This window comes from Scyliorhinus torazame, chromosome 9 (genome assembly GCF_047496885.1).
Source record: "Scyliorhinus torazame isolate Kashiwa2021f chromosome 9, sScyTor2.1, whole genome shotgun sequence".
Classification (NCBI taxonomy): Eukaryota; Metazoa; Chordata; class Chondrichthyes; order Carcharhiniformes; family Scyliorhinidae; genus Scyliorhinus; species Scyliorhinus torazame.
Window position 1 is genome coordinate 59,371,422 of NC_092715.1, and position 15,210 is coordinate 59,386,631.

Below are 15,210 nucleotides of genomic sequence, written 5' to 3' on the forward strand. Positions count from 1 at the left end.
TGTTCATGCAGACATGTTGTAAATGACGCTAGCGTGACGTTGCGCCGACACCCGGCGAATATTCCATGACGGGGGGACAAGGTCCGGAGGGAGTGCTCACCAATGACATGCTAATGTGTTCAAATGAGGTTTCCGGACTCCTGTGGCACGAATCGCACTACTCCACTGGCGAGGGGGGACGGGGGGGGGGGGGGGGGTTTGATTCTCTCCGGATTATGAGCCCGCCCTGAGCTTCCGAGGGATGGAGAGAGAGAGGGCTTAAAATCGTCCCCCTCGAAAGTTTTAAAAATTATTACTGTAAAATAATAGAAAGTATTCTCACCTGGTTAAGTACAACCCAGTTTGGGTCAATTTGTGCATCTCCCTCAGGGTCAAGAACAACAGTTTGGTACGCCCTGAAGTCAGTTAGAGTCACCTCGGCGTTCTCGGGGCAAACATCGATCCTGTCAATGATTGTGTCATGATCGAAATCACCTTCACAAATATCACCTACTCCATCGACTGAATAAATAATGAAAGCATTCATTATTTTTTGGGGTACCGCATGCGGTATAAAATGCACTTTTATCAGATTTCAGATGGCATGATAGTTGCTGTTAATAACCTGTTGTTTTTAAAAATCAATAAATATCAAAATGTCATCGCAACCCAAGGGACAAAGAACCATGGTTTGGGCAGTTTTGAATTGAATTGCTCTTTGTAATACTGAATTAGGTTGGCATTTATAACCGATAACATGCTCTGAACACCATTCCTTATTACGTTGCAGTCTATTACACATTCGCTACACTCCATGAAATATTTTCCATTAAAAAAAAAAAAATTTAGAGTACCCAATTATATTTTTCCAATTAAGGGGCAATGTAGCGTGGCCAATCCACCTAACCTGCACATCTTTGGGTTGAGGGGGCGAAACCCACGCAAACACGGGGAGAATGTGCAAACTCCACATGAACAGTGGCCCAGAGCCGGGATCGAACCTGGGACCTCGGCGCCATGAGGCAGCAGGGCTAACCCACTGCGCCACCGTGCTGCCGATGTGTTTTCCATTTAAATAAATAAACAAATAAATTTAGAGTACCCAATTCATTTTTTCCAATTAAGGGGCAATTTAGCCTGTTCAATTCACCTACCCTGCACATCTTTGGGTTGTGGGGGCGAAACCCACGCAAGCACAGGGAGAATGTGCAAACTCCACACAGACAGTGACCCAGAGCCGGGATCGAACCTGGGACTTCGGCGCTGTGAGACAGCAGGGCTAACCCACTGCGCCACCGTGCTGCCCGTGTTTTCCATTTTAATGTTGACAGACCTTGCTCACATTATTCCAAACTCAGCTTCAAACAATCAAACAATAGCTGCAACCAAGGAGCAACTCTGAGTTTCAAATCTTGTCACCATCACGTTTCAATCAAAATGAGGGAACAGGTCACAACCCATTTCAATAAATAACCTTCAAAATCTTTGGGTATCTAAGTCACGGCCAGGTGTGGAGCCCAAATTGGCCCCTGCAGCACCCAGTTCACTGGGCACACTGGCTGTTGATGTTCCCCCAGGTCAGGGATGAGGAAATTGGCTGGAGAGGTGGCAAAAGCCTCATGTCACCTCTATTCGGGAAGGCCCGCTGCTGGCATCACATTAAGTGCCAAATTGGGGGGCCTTCCTTTTGACCTGTACTGGTCATGATACTACCCTTTTGGCCAAGGGTAGTATCATAACCAGTACAGGCTTGGAGGGATGAAGGGCCTGTTCCTGTGCTGTACTGTTCTTGGTTTTTTGTTCCCCGAATCAAGGTATCCAGGGACAGACATCCCATCCATCAGAGAGACCCATCAATCAGAGGCCGGCTGCCTTTAATGCTTGGCAGCACATAGGGAAGGCAGAGGCTGGTAATGCGCCCACACATGTCGAAGTGGAACCCAGGCACGGGCGACTGATAGCTGGGAGCAGGAGGAGGTCGTGAGGTGAGGGTCACAGGAGAGGAGGAAGGGGAGTCAGCAATAAGTGCAGGACGTGGCTCTCACTGGTGGCCCGCCCTTCCCCGATGCTGAATCCCTCAATCAGGCACTGAGCGTCTCTGAACGAGGGAGCTTGACAGGGTTTCTGTTCAAGCTTCCTACATAGCGAGTCGTCCAGTGAGTGCCGGTGGTACAGAGATAATATTGTTCTGACTTAATTGAGGCAGAGGCAGGAAGGTGGCAGGGTCCTGAACTGGCACCCTCCCATTCGATTAAATGCCCCTTGGCACTGGGGAGGGCATTAACTCCCACCCGGTCTATCTAAAACAGGTCATGACCCTTCAACTGTGATCAAGACCAGAAGAAATAAAAACTTTCACAACACTGGAAATCAGAAGAAATGAGCGAATACATTGAATAAACTTTTCATAAATGCTATGTTGAATATAGTTACAGATGGAAATTGGAAGGATAAGTATAGATAATCATATATTCTATAAGGAAGAAAATGAAATCAGGGGCGAGATTCTCCGACCCCCCGCCGGGTCGGAGAATCGCCGGGAGCTGGCGTGAAACCCGCCCCCGCCGCTTGCCGAATTCTCCAGCACCGGATATTCAGCAGGGCTGGGAATCGCGCCTGTTGCCCCCCCTCCCCCCGCGATTCTCCGGCCCGGATGGGCCGAAGTCCCGCTGCTAGAATGCCTGTCCCGCCGGCGTAGATTAAACCACCTACCTTACCGGTGGGACAAGGCGGCGCGGGCGGGCTCCGGGGTCCTGGGGGGGGGCGCGGGGCGATCTGGCCCCGGGGGGTGCCCCCACGGTGGCCTGGCCCGCGATCGGGGCACACCGATCCGCGGGCGGGCCTGTGCCGTGGGGGCACTCTTTTCCTTCCACCATGGCGGAGGCGGAAGAGACTCCCTCCACAGCGCATGCGCGGGGATGCCGTGGGCGGCCGCTAACGCTCCCGTGCATGCGCCGCCCGGAGATGTCATTTCCGCGCCAGCTGGCGGGGCACCAAAGGCCTTTTCCGCCAGCTGGCGGGGCGGAAATTAGTCCGGCGCGGGCCTAGCACCTTAAGGTTGGGGCTCGGCCCCCCAAGATGCGGAGGATTCCACACCTTTGGGGCGGCGCGATGCCCGACTGATTTGTGCCGTTTTGGGCGCCGGTCGGCGGACATCGCGCCGATACCGGAGAATTTCGCCCCAGATCTCAACATACTAATATGAAACTGAAAGTCTAATGATGACCCTGAAACCATTGTCGATTGTTGTCAAAGCACTTGTGATTTACTAATGTCCTTCAGGGAAGGAAATCTATCATCCTTACCTGGTCTGGCCGACATGTGACTCCAGACTCACAGCAATGTGGTCGACTCTTAAATGCCCTCTGAAATGCCGAGCAAGCCACTTAGTTATCATAGAATTTAGATATCGTAGAATTTACAGTGCAGAAGGAGGCCATTCGGCCCATCGAGTCTGCACCGGCTCTTGGAAAGAGCACCCTACCAAGGTCAACATTTCCACCCTATCCCCATAACCCAGTAATCCCACCCAACACTAAGGGCAATTTTGGACACTAAGGGCAATTTATCATGGCCAATCCACCTAACCTGCACATCTTTGGACTGTGGGAGGAAACGGGAGCACCCGGAGGAAACCCACGCACACACAGGGAGGATGTGCAGACTCCTCACAGACAGTGACCCAAGCCGGAATCGAACCTGGGACCCTGGAGCTGTGAAGCAATTATGCTATCCACAATGCTACCGTGCTGCCCACTTAGTTTAAGGGCAATTAGGGATGGACAACAAATGCTGGCCCGACCAGTTATGCTCACATCCCATGGACGAATAAAAAAAATGGCATCATATTTCTAAGATCGATTCAAGGTTGAATAATATAAAAATAAACTTTTACTTCATATTCTAGAACTTTGTTCAATTAGCTTCCGTGTGCAGTAAGAAAGTTTGTAGTGTACTATCTATCTGAAAGTTTATACTTGTGGTTGGATTGGGTAGTTTCCCCAAGAGTGTAAATTCTACATGACCTTTTGAAAAGAACAGGTTTGAGCTGCCAATTAGCCTTTCTTGTTCCGAACTATGTTTTCTGGACATGAATAGCACTCAAACTCACAGTTATCATCCTCCTGCCCTGGATTGGCGACCAGCCTGCAATTATCTGGACCCGGTGGAAAAACATCTGGAATTCCATCATTGTCGTCATCATCATCGCACTCGTCTCCAAGTCCATCCTTATCTGTGTCGACTTGGGAGCTGTTAATGACGTTTGGGCAGTTGTCATTGCTGTCTTGATGCCCGTCTCCATCACTGTCAAAGCAAAATAATGCATTGAAACATTTTAGCTATTTACCTGTCACTTTTAATCTTCGTTACTCCACATCTTTGTACTCGACAAAAGCTGTGCCTCAAGCAGCTATGATAATATTCCATAAACCAATGTCACTTTCGGGACAATTTATTACCCGTGCATTTACATTAGGGAACTTAAATTAAGGCCTGGATTATCTGGGGCCGCCAGCTCGCCACAGGATGCGCAATGGCTTGCCAAAATCGGGACCTGCGCCGGACGTCAAACGCAGCCCGTTGTGCTGGCCATAACGGGGTTTCACAACGTCCCCGACGAACCTCCTGTCTCAACCCAGTGGGAGCATGCATATAGCTCTTTGGAGCTGTTTAGCATGTTATTGGCGGGCAGGGTACCGATGAGGGTCCTTAATGAGAGGTGGAGGCTTGTGCTGGGCTTGAGGGGCTCAGGTCAGGGATTTTTTTCTGGAACGGGTTCATTTCGCTGCTCTTCCCATCTGCAGCCTTTGAATCCTTTAAACAGTCTGTCAGCATGCCAAAATTCATGTTGTTCCTTCCAGGAAGCACTTGGAAACAAAAAGGCAGCTTTGTAAAAAAAAAAAACTGTGATTAGAAAAACACCTGCTCCTCAAGTCAATTGATCCCTGAAGAGCTATATAAACAAACAATTCAAATCTCTGCTTTGAAACTATCTCAACTTGCCAATTAGAAAGCTTTCAGTGTGAAGTGGAATGTAAACAATGCAGTTCAAAGCTTTTAGGCTTCTAGGCATACACACAGGCTTATAAACTTTAAAGAGCAATGACATTGACTAAGAAAACCACTTCAAACTTTTCCAACACTTTAAAGGGATTATTTTAACCTTCATCTCACAGACCGTTAAACTTGGCATCTGACGACCTTTTGAAGGGTTTAGAGGTACAGGTGAGAACACTTTCACTTTTTTATGAGAAAACGTTAACTTTTAGATACTGAATGACTGTTTAATGGGTTTAAAGGCTGCAGATGGAAGAGCAGCCAAACAGGCCACATCCAAGGAAAGGCCCCAGTCCTGAGCCCCTCCAGTCCAAGGCAAACCCCCCTGACCCCCACCTCCCATGGAGGAACCCCCTGGAGGTCATTGTAGGGAGGATGCCCACCCCCCGCCACTCCTCAGAGTGCAAGATGTCAGGTTGGCACTGCCAAGGGGCGGGACCTGAAGGGATGGGATTGAAGGGGTGGGCTGAAGGGGAAGGCTGGGGTGAAGGATGAATGGGGGATGAAAGGGGGGGAATGGATAGGGGAAATGAGGGTGGGCTGAAGGGGAGAGCAGTGGGTGTGGGAAGATGAAGGGGTTGGGGCTGTAGGGGGGCTGATGGGGGGTACTGAGGAGGGGAGCCCTTGCTAATGATTATGGTGGTGGGTGCCCTGCTAGCGATCCGGGGGGGGGGGGGGGCGTTAATTGATGCAGCACCATTCTGAGATTGGGATGTTCTTTAAACATGGCACGCCGGTCTCTGAGGAGCAAGACCTGTCAGGGAGATTAGGCCCAGTCCCTCTCAAATCCAGTGCGCAGGCCCTGGTGTGCCATGGAATGGCACTGAAAACCCGCCTGAGGCCAAATAAATTCAAAGTGCCATTGAATGGCATATCGGGGTCGCAGCTAGCGCCAACGGGAATCACTCTGATTTTCCCGCTGGCCTGAGCACATAGTCGCGGTTCGGGAGAATCGTGCCCTATAGATCTAGTTCTCAAACTCACACACAGATGCACAAATACTCATTTATGCACTTTACTAGGCGGTGTACAGAAAACACCAGGTATCAATGGAAATGTCAATACATGTGAAAATTCAACATTCCCACATTCAGAAGCTTACATGTGAGGGAATGTTTAACAAGATTTGTCAACTAATGCCATACTATCTACTTTCTTGAAGGAAATCACAGGGGGAATGGAATATATTACTGCTGCCACGGTGGTTTTTAAGGTTGTCAGTTGTTCATTGACCCATGTGTATCTTGGCCATTGGTAAGACAGACAAAACATTTGCATGGGCCGATTGTGAATCAATCCCACTGATACTTGACTGTACTTTACAGGAATAATTTTCCACCTCATGGTGGGAAGAATTGCCCATTTATAAGCCCATATCTCAAATTTAGGTGTGCACTGTACATGATTTTCCTGAAGCCACATTTCCAATCCAGCCAGGAGTTCAGTCCAAAAAGGATTTCCGCAAAGTAGGCTATCCTCAAATGTCAATGGAATTAGGCCAAAGTTGGCCCAAGAGGACATTCTTCTAACAGCAGCCTCCCAGACATCAGGCAAACCTTATGAAATTCAGGACTGTAAGCTTTCTCCTGCAATCATTTCCCAGGTAAATGTATTCAGTAGCAGCTGATATCCTGGCAGAAAATAGGGTTTAATTTTCCAACATTTCTATGAAATGGAACAGGTAGCGAATAGCAACACCCAGTCAGAAAACATCTCAAAAGCCTGTGTAAGCTGCAGTTAGCTCTCTGTTGGTGATGTTGACATTCAAATGGTGAAAAAAGTCTTCAGAAAAAACAAGATATCCTTCATATGTTTATCTGATTCAGCGCTGCCTGCACGCTTTTTGAAAAAGTATTTGTTGTGTTTGTAGTAGTCACCCCACATTAACTACCACTTGGGAGTGGGGCATTTACATTGAAATGGGTATAAAGGCTGTCAGTCTGTTGAGGTACCTACAGTCCGGCACAGAATGTTAAGATGTAAACTCTTGCGTTCAGTACTCTCAAATTTCAGCAAGGGCCATTAGGAATTGACTCAAACTGTGATCAGAAATACTGCACCTACAGTAATTATTACATGTTATCACGACTTGAAAGCAGGAAATAGCTAATTATATGTTACTTGGACCACTCTGAAGCATATTTCTAATAGGTAGTTAGAGACCTTCACTGCCAGAGGCCTGTTGTTACATTTTCTTCACTCAAAAGGAATACATTGTGTCATATAGCAGATTGAAAAAAGGGGTGAAGCAACCAAAGGGAGGCAAGGCTGGTGGAAGCTAGGCAAGCAAGCAGGCAGTTAAATAGTCCATAGGATCCATAGAATCCCTACAGTGCAGGAGAAGTCCATTCTGCCCATCGGGTCTGCACCGACCCTCTGAAAGAGCACCTTACCTAGGCCCAATCCCAAACCTACTCCCGTAACCCCACCTAAAATGCACATCTTTGGATGTTAAGAGGCAAATTAGCATAGCCAATCCACCTAACCTGCACATCTTTGGATTGTGGGAGGAAACCAGAGCACCCGGAGGAAACTCACGCGGACACGGGGAGAAAGTGCAAACTCCGCACAGACAGTCACCCAAGGCCGGGATCGAACCTGGGCCTCTGGTGCTGTGAGGCAGCAGTGCTAAGCACTATGCCACCGTGCCATCCATGGAACTTACCCACATTCCTCCTTTTTAAAATATATTATTCTTTCATGGGATGTGGATTTGACGCCCATCCCTAATTGCCCTGAATTGAGTGGATTGCTCGGTCATTTCAGAGGGCAGTTAAGAGTCAACAAATTACAGACGAGCGTGCAAACATACAAATTAGGAGCAGATGGAAGCCACTCTGCCCCTCGAGCCTGCTTCGCCATTCAACAAGATTATGGCCGATCTGACTGTAACCTTAACTCCACATTCCCACCTACCCCGACAACCTTTTGCTTATCAAGTATCTATCCAGCCCTACCCTAAAAATATTCAAAGACTCTACACCAGACCAGATAATTGTGGCAGATTTCCATCTCTAAAGGACAATGGGTCTGATCTTAACCTCTTCTTCTTCGAATATTCAACATTTTAAAAGTTTAAACATTGCAGTTTGGAATTATATATAATAGACATATTTTTTATTTTAATTGGTAAGTGTCTTTTAGAGTTTATTGCTTGCACATTGCAGCAAACATTTAACAATTCATTAACCCCTCCTCAGCTGTTAAAATACGTTCATGTCTCCATTTAAATAGCACAGGGAAGATTGTGTCCCTTTACCGTACCAAGGCAAGGCAGTACATTTTAGAAATATCTGACCATTGTAACAGTGTACCTGTCTTGATTTGTGTCACAGGAATCTCCAACGAGATCATTATCGATGTCTGACTGTAAACAGAGAGAAATGTTGTGTGTTATGGAAAGACAAACAAGTCACACGAAACCGTACACACAGATAAGATTGACCTGCACAGAAATACATGTAGAATCCTGCACGAATCGATGCAGATTGCAATTTGAGGAAAAAGCAAATTACTACGGATGCTGGAATCTGAAACACAAACAGAAAATGCTGGACAATCTCAGCGGGTCTGACAGCATCTGTGGAGAGAGCAGGGAGCTAACGTTTCGAGTCTGGATGACTCTCAGACAAAGCAGAGTTCGTGAAGGTTATTTGCAGGAGAAATCCGCACTGAAAGAATAAAGATCTTGGGCGGGATTCTCTGTCGGCTGACGCTGGAACGGAAAACATGATTGGGCGAAGAATCGGTTCTGACGCCGAAAGCGTGGTGGGGGCTGGTTTAACGGCAATTCGCATTTCTCCGTCGCCTGTGTTCCAGAACGCACATACAGTAAACACCGTTGGCATATCATTAGCGGGCCTGACCCGGTATTCTCTGGGGCCTCCGTGATTCTCTGCTTCCACTGGAGCGAATTTCTGACGGCGCGGTTTACCTCTGCTTTTAAAAATCGTGAAACCGGCGGCGTGGCTGATGAGGGAGAGAGAGGAAACGGCGAGGCGCGACCGTGGGCTGCCGGTCTGGAAACTGACTGGGCTGGTTGGTGTGGGGGTATGTGACAGGGGAATGGGCCGTGTGGCTGGGGTGCCCCCACAGAACTGGGGCGGTGCCCAGGCAAGGACCGTCATTGCCGCGGCCTGAAAGGTAGCCATTTTGCCTTGGTTCTGCAGAGTGACACCGGCCATGACGGTGCCCCCATCCCACCCTCCACCATATCCTTCTCCCCACCCAGCCGTTACTTGTCGGAAGGGTAGCAGGTAGCCCACCCAAGGAAATCGCCCACTGTAGACCCTGTCATAATATCCACTCATGTATATAATGAGATGCAGACAGGCAGTGATTGACACACAGGATGACCAGTAAGCACACAACACGGTGCAGCCAATCACCAGACAGGACACTACCACTATAAAGCCAGAGGGCACTAGGTTTCCCGCTCGGGACCCAGCCACTGAGACAGTCAGAGTCCACGAGCTAGCAAGTGCAAACACCATGCGGTAGCTAGTAAGTTTGGTCAGGCTAGTACAAGGTCTCCAGTCAGTTCAATATAGTGTCGACCCACAGTTAAAGGTGTATGTTAGTTCTATCGTTCAATAAAACCATGTTGGATATTCCACAGTGTTAGAGGTCTGTTTCTCGCATCGCTGCATCAAGTGCAGTCCACACCGAACTGACCTGCCTAACACATCATGGTACCACGGAGTGATATTGAAAATTGACGGACCTACCCCGAGTGAATCAGCATTGACCAGCAAGCAGCCATCCGGTGACATGGAAAACATCCAGCCTCCTCCGCAGCTCCATATCTCCGGCAACCTCGGCACAAATTGGAAGTTCTTCAAGCAAAAGTTCCTCTGGTACATCGAGGCCTCCGACCTCGAAGCAGCATCGGATGCCAGGAAGATCGCGCTGTTTCTCTCCACCGCGGGGGACCACGCCATCCACATCTACAACTCCCTCACGTTCGCTGACGGTGAAACAAAACAAAATTCAAAACAGTCCTGCTGAAGTTTGACAGCCACTGCGACATTGAGGTGAATGAGAGCTTTGAACGGTACGTTTTCCAGCAGAGGCTTCAGGGTAAGGATGAACCTTTTCAGTCCTTCGTCACCCATCTCCGCATCCTAGTGCAGTCATGTAACTATGGCTCGACGGCTGATTCCATGATCTGGGATCAGATCGTCTTCAGGGTCCACTCCGACTCCCTTCGGCGGCAGCTCCTGAAAGTCAAATAGTTGAGCCTCCCTGTCGCTATCGAGTTGTGCGTTGTCCATGAGCATGCTAAGAATCGTTACTCCCACATCAGGGCGGCAGAAACTGCGAAGCTGGCCTCTCACGAGGCGGGACGGGTGCAGGGCCTGAGCATCGAGGAGAGTGGCTATTTTGCGCGCTTTTCCGGGTCCCTGCGCAAGTGCACCACGACCGAGTGGACGACGAGCCCCACAACCCAACTGCGCAGGTGCGCACTGCGCATGCGCAATGGCGCACGGAACGCGCTGACGTCGACGTCATGACATGTCCGAATTGTGGTTCCGCCCATTTAAAGCGGCAATGTCCGGCAAAAGGACGCCGGTGTCTACAGTGTGGCAAGCATGGCCACTACGCAGCCCTTTGCAGATCTGCTCCACCGCTCAGCAGCCAGCGATCCCAGCTGAGGCGCAGAAGTGTCCACTCAATACAACAAGGCATGCCAGAGTACGATCCCGACAGCCCAACAGACCCTGATGCTGAGTGCTTCAAGTCCCCATACCGGGTGGGCATCATAACTACACATGCGCTGCTTCCACCACACCTACGCAACGCCTCTCGATCCTCAGTGTGGATCTCGACGACGAGTGGTCTGCTGTCCTTACAGTGAATAAGGCCCGCACCCGGTTCAGACTGGACACCGGCGCATCGGCGAACCACATCTCGAAATCCGACCTCGACACCATCCGCGCCAAACCAAGCATCCTTCCACCGGCCTGCCAGCTCCTTGACTACAATGGCAATGCCATAGCTGCCAGTGGCTCGTGTCAACTAGCGGTATCCAATAAGGCGATCAAGGCGACGCTGCGGTTTGAAATCGTCGGGCCTGACGGAGCATCTCTGCACGGTGCTCGTGCCTGCAAGCTCCTGAACCTTGTTCAACGCATCCACACCATGTCATCATCACTGGCGACGGCCTCGCCCGATGGAAACTTGCAAGCCGACATAGATGACCTTATCACGCAGTACCACAGCGTGTTCGACGGAATGGGCACGCTCCCATACAATACAAAATCCTGCTCAAGCCGAACGCCAACCCTGTAATTCATGCACCACGCTGGGTGCCGGCACCCCTCAAGGATCGTCTGAAGAAGCAATTACAGGACCTCCAAGACCAGGGCATCATATCAAAGGTCACGGAGCCCACAGACTGGGTCAACTCCATGGTCTGCGTCAAAAAGCCGTCAGGGGAGCTTCGCATTTGCATTGACCCTCAGGATCTAAACCAAAACATCATGAGGGAGCATTACCCAATACCAAAACGAGAAGAGTTGACCAGTGAGATGGCTCATGCCAAATTCTTTACTAAGCTCGACGCCTCCAAGGCTTTTTGGCAAATACAACTGGACGCGTCCAGTCGCAGGTTGTGCACGTTCAACACCCCGTTTGGTCATTACTGCTACAACCGGATGCCTTTTGGCATCATATCTGCCTCCTAAGTATTTCATCGCATCATGGAACAGATGATGGAGGGCATCGAGGGGGTGCGAGTGTACGTCGACCATGTCATTATCTGGTCCACAACGCCCCAGGAACACATCACTCGCCTCAAGCAGGTATTCCAAAGAATCCATGAACATGGTCTTCAGCTCAACAGGGCCAAGTGCTCATGTGGTCAATTGGAGCTCAAATTCCTAGGTGACCACATCTCGCAGCAGGGCGTACGGCCAGACGCCGACAAGGTCTCGGCGATCAACGCCATGAAGACCCCGGAGGACAAAAAGGCAGTCCTCCGCTTGCTCAGAATGGTCAACTTCCTCGGGAAATTCATTCCCAATATGGCTTCCCACACCACGGCCATCCGCCATCTCGTCAAAAAGTCGACGGAATTCCAGTGGCTGCCCACGCATGAAGAGGAATGGCGCGAGCTGAAAGCAAAACTCACGACAGCCCCGGTCCTAGCGTTCTTCGACCCAACCAAGGAAACCAAGATATCAACTGATGCAAGCCAGGACGGCATTGGGGCGTTGCTCCTCCAGCAGGATGACTCTGCGTCCTGGGCTCCAATGGCCATGACGCCCACTGAGCAACGGTACGCTCAGATTGAGAAGGAGTGTCTGGGCCTCCTAACAGGGATAGTCAAGTTCCACGACTATGTTTATGGCCTGCTGAAATTCACAGTAGAGACGGACCACAGGCCTCTAGTCCACATAATCCAGAAGTATTGAAACGATATGACACCTCGGTTACAGCGTATTCTTCTAAAGCTATGCCGCTACGACTTCGAACTTGTCTACATGCCAGGTAAAGAGCTGGTCGTTGCAGATGCCCTGTCCAGGTCCATTACCACACCGCATGAACAAAGTGACTTTATCTGCCACATAGAAGCCCAAGTGCAGTTGAGTGCCTCGAATCTTCCGGCCTCCGCTGAACGTGTGGTCCAAATTCGTGAGGAGACAGCCAAGGATCCTCTGCTGCAGCGCGTGATGCAGCACCTCAGCAATGGCTGGCAGAAGGGACAATGTCCCCAGTTCTATAACGTAAAAGACGTTCTGGGGGAGGGGTGCGGGGCGATCTGGCCCCGGGGGGTGCCCCATGGTGGCCTGACACGCGATCAGGGCCCACCGATCCGCGGGCGGGCCTGTGCCGTGGGGGCACTCTTTTCCTTCCGCCTTCGCCAGGGTCTCCACCATGGCGGAGGTGGAAGAGACTCCCTCCACAGCGCATGCGCGGGGATGCCGTGAGCGGCCGCTAACACTCCCGCACATGCGCCGCCCGGAGATGTCATTTCCACGCCAGCTGGAGGGGCACCAAAGGCCTTTTCCGCCAGCTGGCGGGGCGGAAATTCCTCCGGCGCGGGCCTAGCCCCTTAAGGTTGGGGCTCGGCCCCCCAAGTTGCGGAGAATTCCGCACCTTTGGGGCGGCGCGATGCCCGACTGATTTGCGCCGTTTTGGGCGCCGGTCGGCGGACATCGCGCCGATACTGGAGAATTTCGCCCCAGATGTGGAATACGATACGGTCACGGGAGAGCTTTGGATGAGCCAAAGTTTACAAAGGGGGGGCGGGGGAGATTTTGTTGGGAGGGAGTGGCCAGTAGCCTATTGGAATAATTGAGACTGAAGGCGAAGGTGAAATTTTAAAGGGGCAAATTAGAGGGAGTTTTCTTTGCCTCAAGCTGAATTGACAGAAATTGGAATTTGTAATGGCAAACATTGCATTCCTCTGTTCTCATATCCTTCACTTTTGATGAGCACAACCTGTTTCTGAAAAATGCATTTGCAATTTAATTAATGAAGTGTGCAAAATAAAAATAAAAGACTGCATCACGTTTACTCTGAACACTGAAACTCGACACAATCTGCTGAAGGTGTCAATTTAGTGTTTTTAAAAATGTTAGTTTACACAGGATAATGGCTCAGACCTGGTTCGGGTTGATGACATCTGGGCAGCTATCACAAGCATCACCGACACCATCATTATCTCTGTCCTTCTGGTCGACATTGGGAACTCGTTGACAGTTGTCCAAGAAATTTTTGATCCCTGCAGGAAGATGCAGAATGGCCGTAACTAAACCTGTAATATCTGAACGACTAATTGTGAGGTTGGATAACTAAAGTTTGGTACAGTTATTTGTTCCATATTTTGGAAGATGACTGGTTAAAATGGAAAATAAAATGAGGAGACTGTTAATGAAACCGGAATAAGCGCCGAGAAAAACATTAATATTGACAGGTAACAAGCAATGGATATAGGAACATCAATGGTCAGTATACATACTCAATAGGGAAAGCTATTGAAATAGCTAATGAGGTAGGAGCTCTATTAAAGTCAATCACCAACCAGACAAATAAACAAATAGTGTTAAACTATACAATCAAAACTCTTAACAGTACAAGTCAGAAGAAGTGATGCTCAAGGGTGGCTAGTGTTCTGGTGAGCCCTTAAATGTCCAATTATTTACCACTTAAGGGTCGTTTACCACCCAGCCTTAATTTTCAGGTTGGCGGAAGATGTTCAGGAGCAGGGGGGAATCCCGTAAAGTAATCCTGCTCAGGCCTTGGGTGGGAAGGAAGTGGAAAGAGGCGTGCCTCCATCAGCAGCCTCCTTTTAACATCAGGCGTCCCCCAACAAAGGTCTGGCCCCTGCACATGCTACCTCTCCCCACCAGCATCTCCACCAACACTCCCACCCCTATCTGCTCACCTGACATTGGCCTCAGCGCCCCTCCCCACCCTGAGAGCCTCATACTTACCTGGTCCTGGGTTCCCGGGACTCACACTCTGGGGACTGCTTGCGTTTCCAGTCTTGATCATTGCTGCTTCTAGCACTTCTTGCACTTAGAGCTGTGAGTCAATTTGATTGCGGGTGGCACTCCAAGGGGAGACTTTCTCCCAGATGAGGGGTGAATGTCCTGCCTCAAGCTAATTAACACTTTTTGAAGCGTCAAAAGGCCGTGAGGCAGGCAGTATCGGCAGATACGTTTGCCACCAACTCCTCAGATGGTGGGAAGGAAAACCCAACTAACCTACAAATCCTGGCCATTGTGTCCAAACAAAACAGAGGCATTCAGACACAACGGAAGGGATTGTCTAATCCCTCGGCAGAGTGTCCACGCCATTGTAAACGGCGTCCCGTTTTACTACGGCGTGAACGGGCCGACCCCGCGCCTAATTCTGGCCCCTACAGGGGGCCAGCATGGCACTGGTGCGGTTCTCGCCGCTCCAGCTGCTGATCCCGGCACGAACTGGGCGCCGTGGGATCCGTGAATGCACAGTGGCACCAGCGCCAACGCGCGCATGCTCAGTGCCTTCCTTCAACGTGCCGGCCCCCACGCAACATGGCGCAGGGCTACAGGGGCCGGCGCAGAAGAAACGAGGCCCCCAGCCAGAGAGGCCGGCCTGACGATCAGTGGGCCCCGATCGCGGGCCAGGTCACATCGGAGGCCCCCCCGGGGTCCGACCCCCCAGGCCTGGGGCCCCCAGGCC

The 15,210-nt window shown here is 50.3% G+C and overlaps 1 protein-coding gene across 1 annotated transcript in view; it reads right to left on the minus strand.

The window, feature by feature from the left end:
* The window catches only part of LOC140429232 (thrombospondin-4-like), a 162,999-nt gene that overhangs the window by 46,709 nt on the left and 101,080 nt on the right, over positions 1 to 15,210 (minus strand). The window contains exons 14-17 of the mRNA XM_072515983.1: positions 13,647 to 13,765; positions 8,352 to 8,404; positions 4,091 to 4,284; positions 323 to 501 (exon numbers count right to left, since the gene is read on the minus strand). Coding sequence (XP_072372084.1) covers positions 323 to 501; positions 4,091 to 4,284; positions 8,352 to 8,404; positions 13,647 to 13,765 — 545 coding nt within the window. The remainder of the gene's footprint in view (positions 1 to 322; positions 502 to 4,090; positions 4,285 to 8,351; positions 8,405 to 13,646; positions 13,766 to 15,210) is intronic.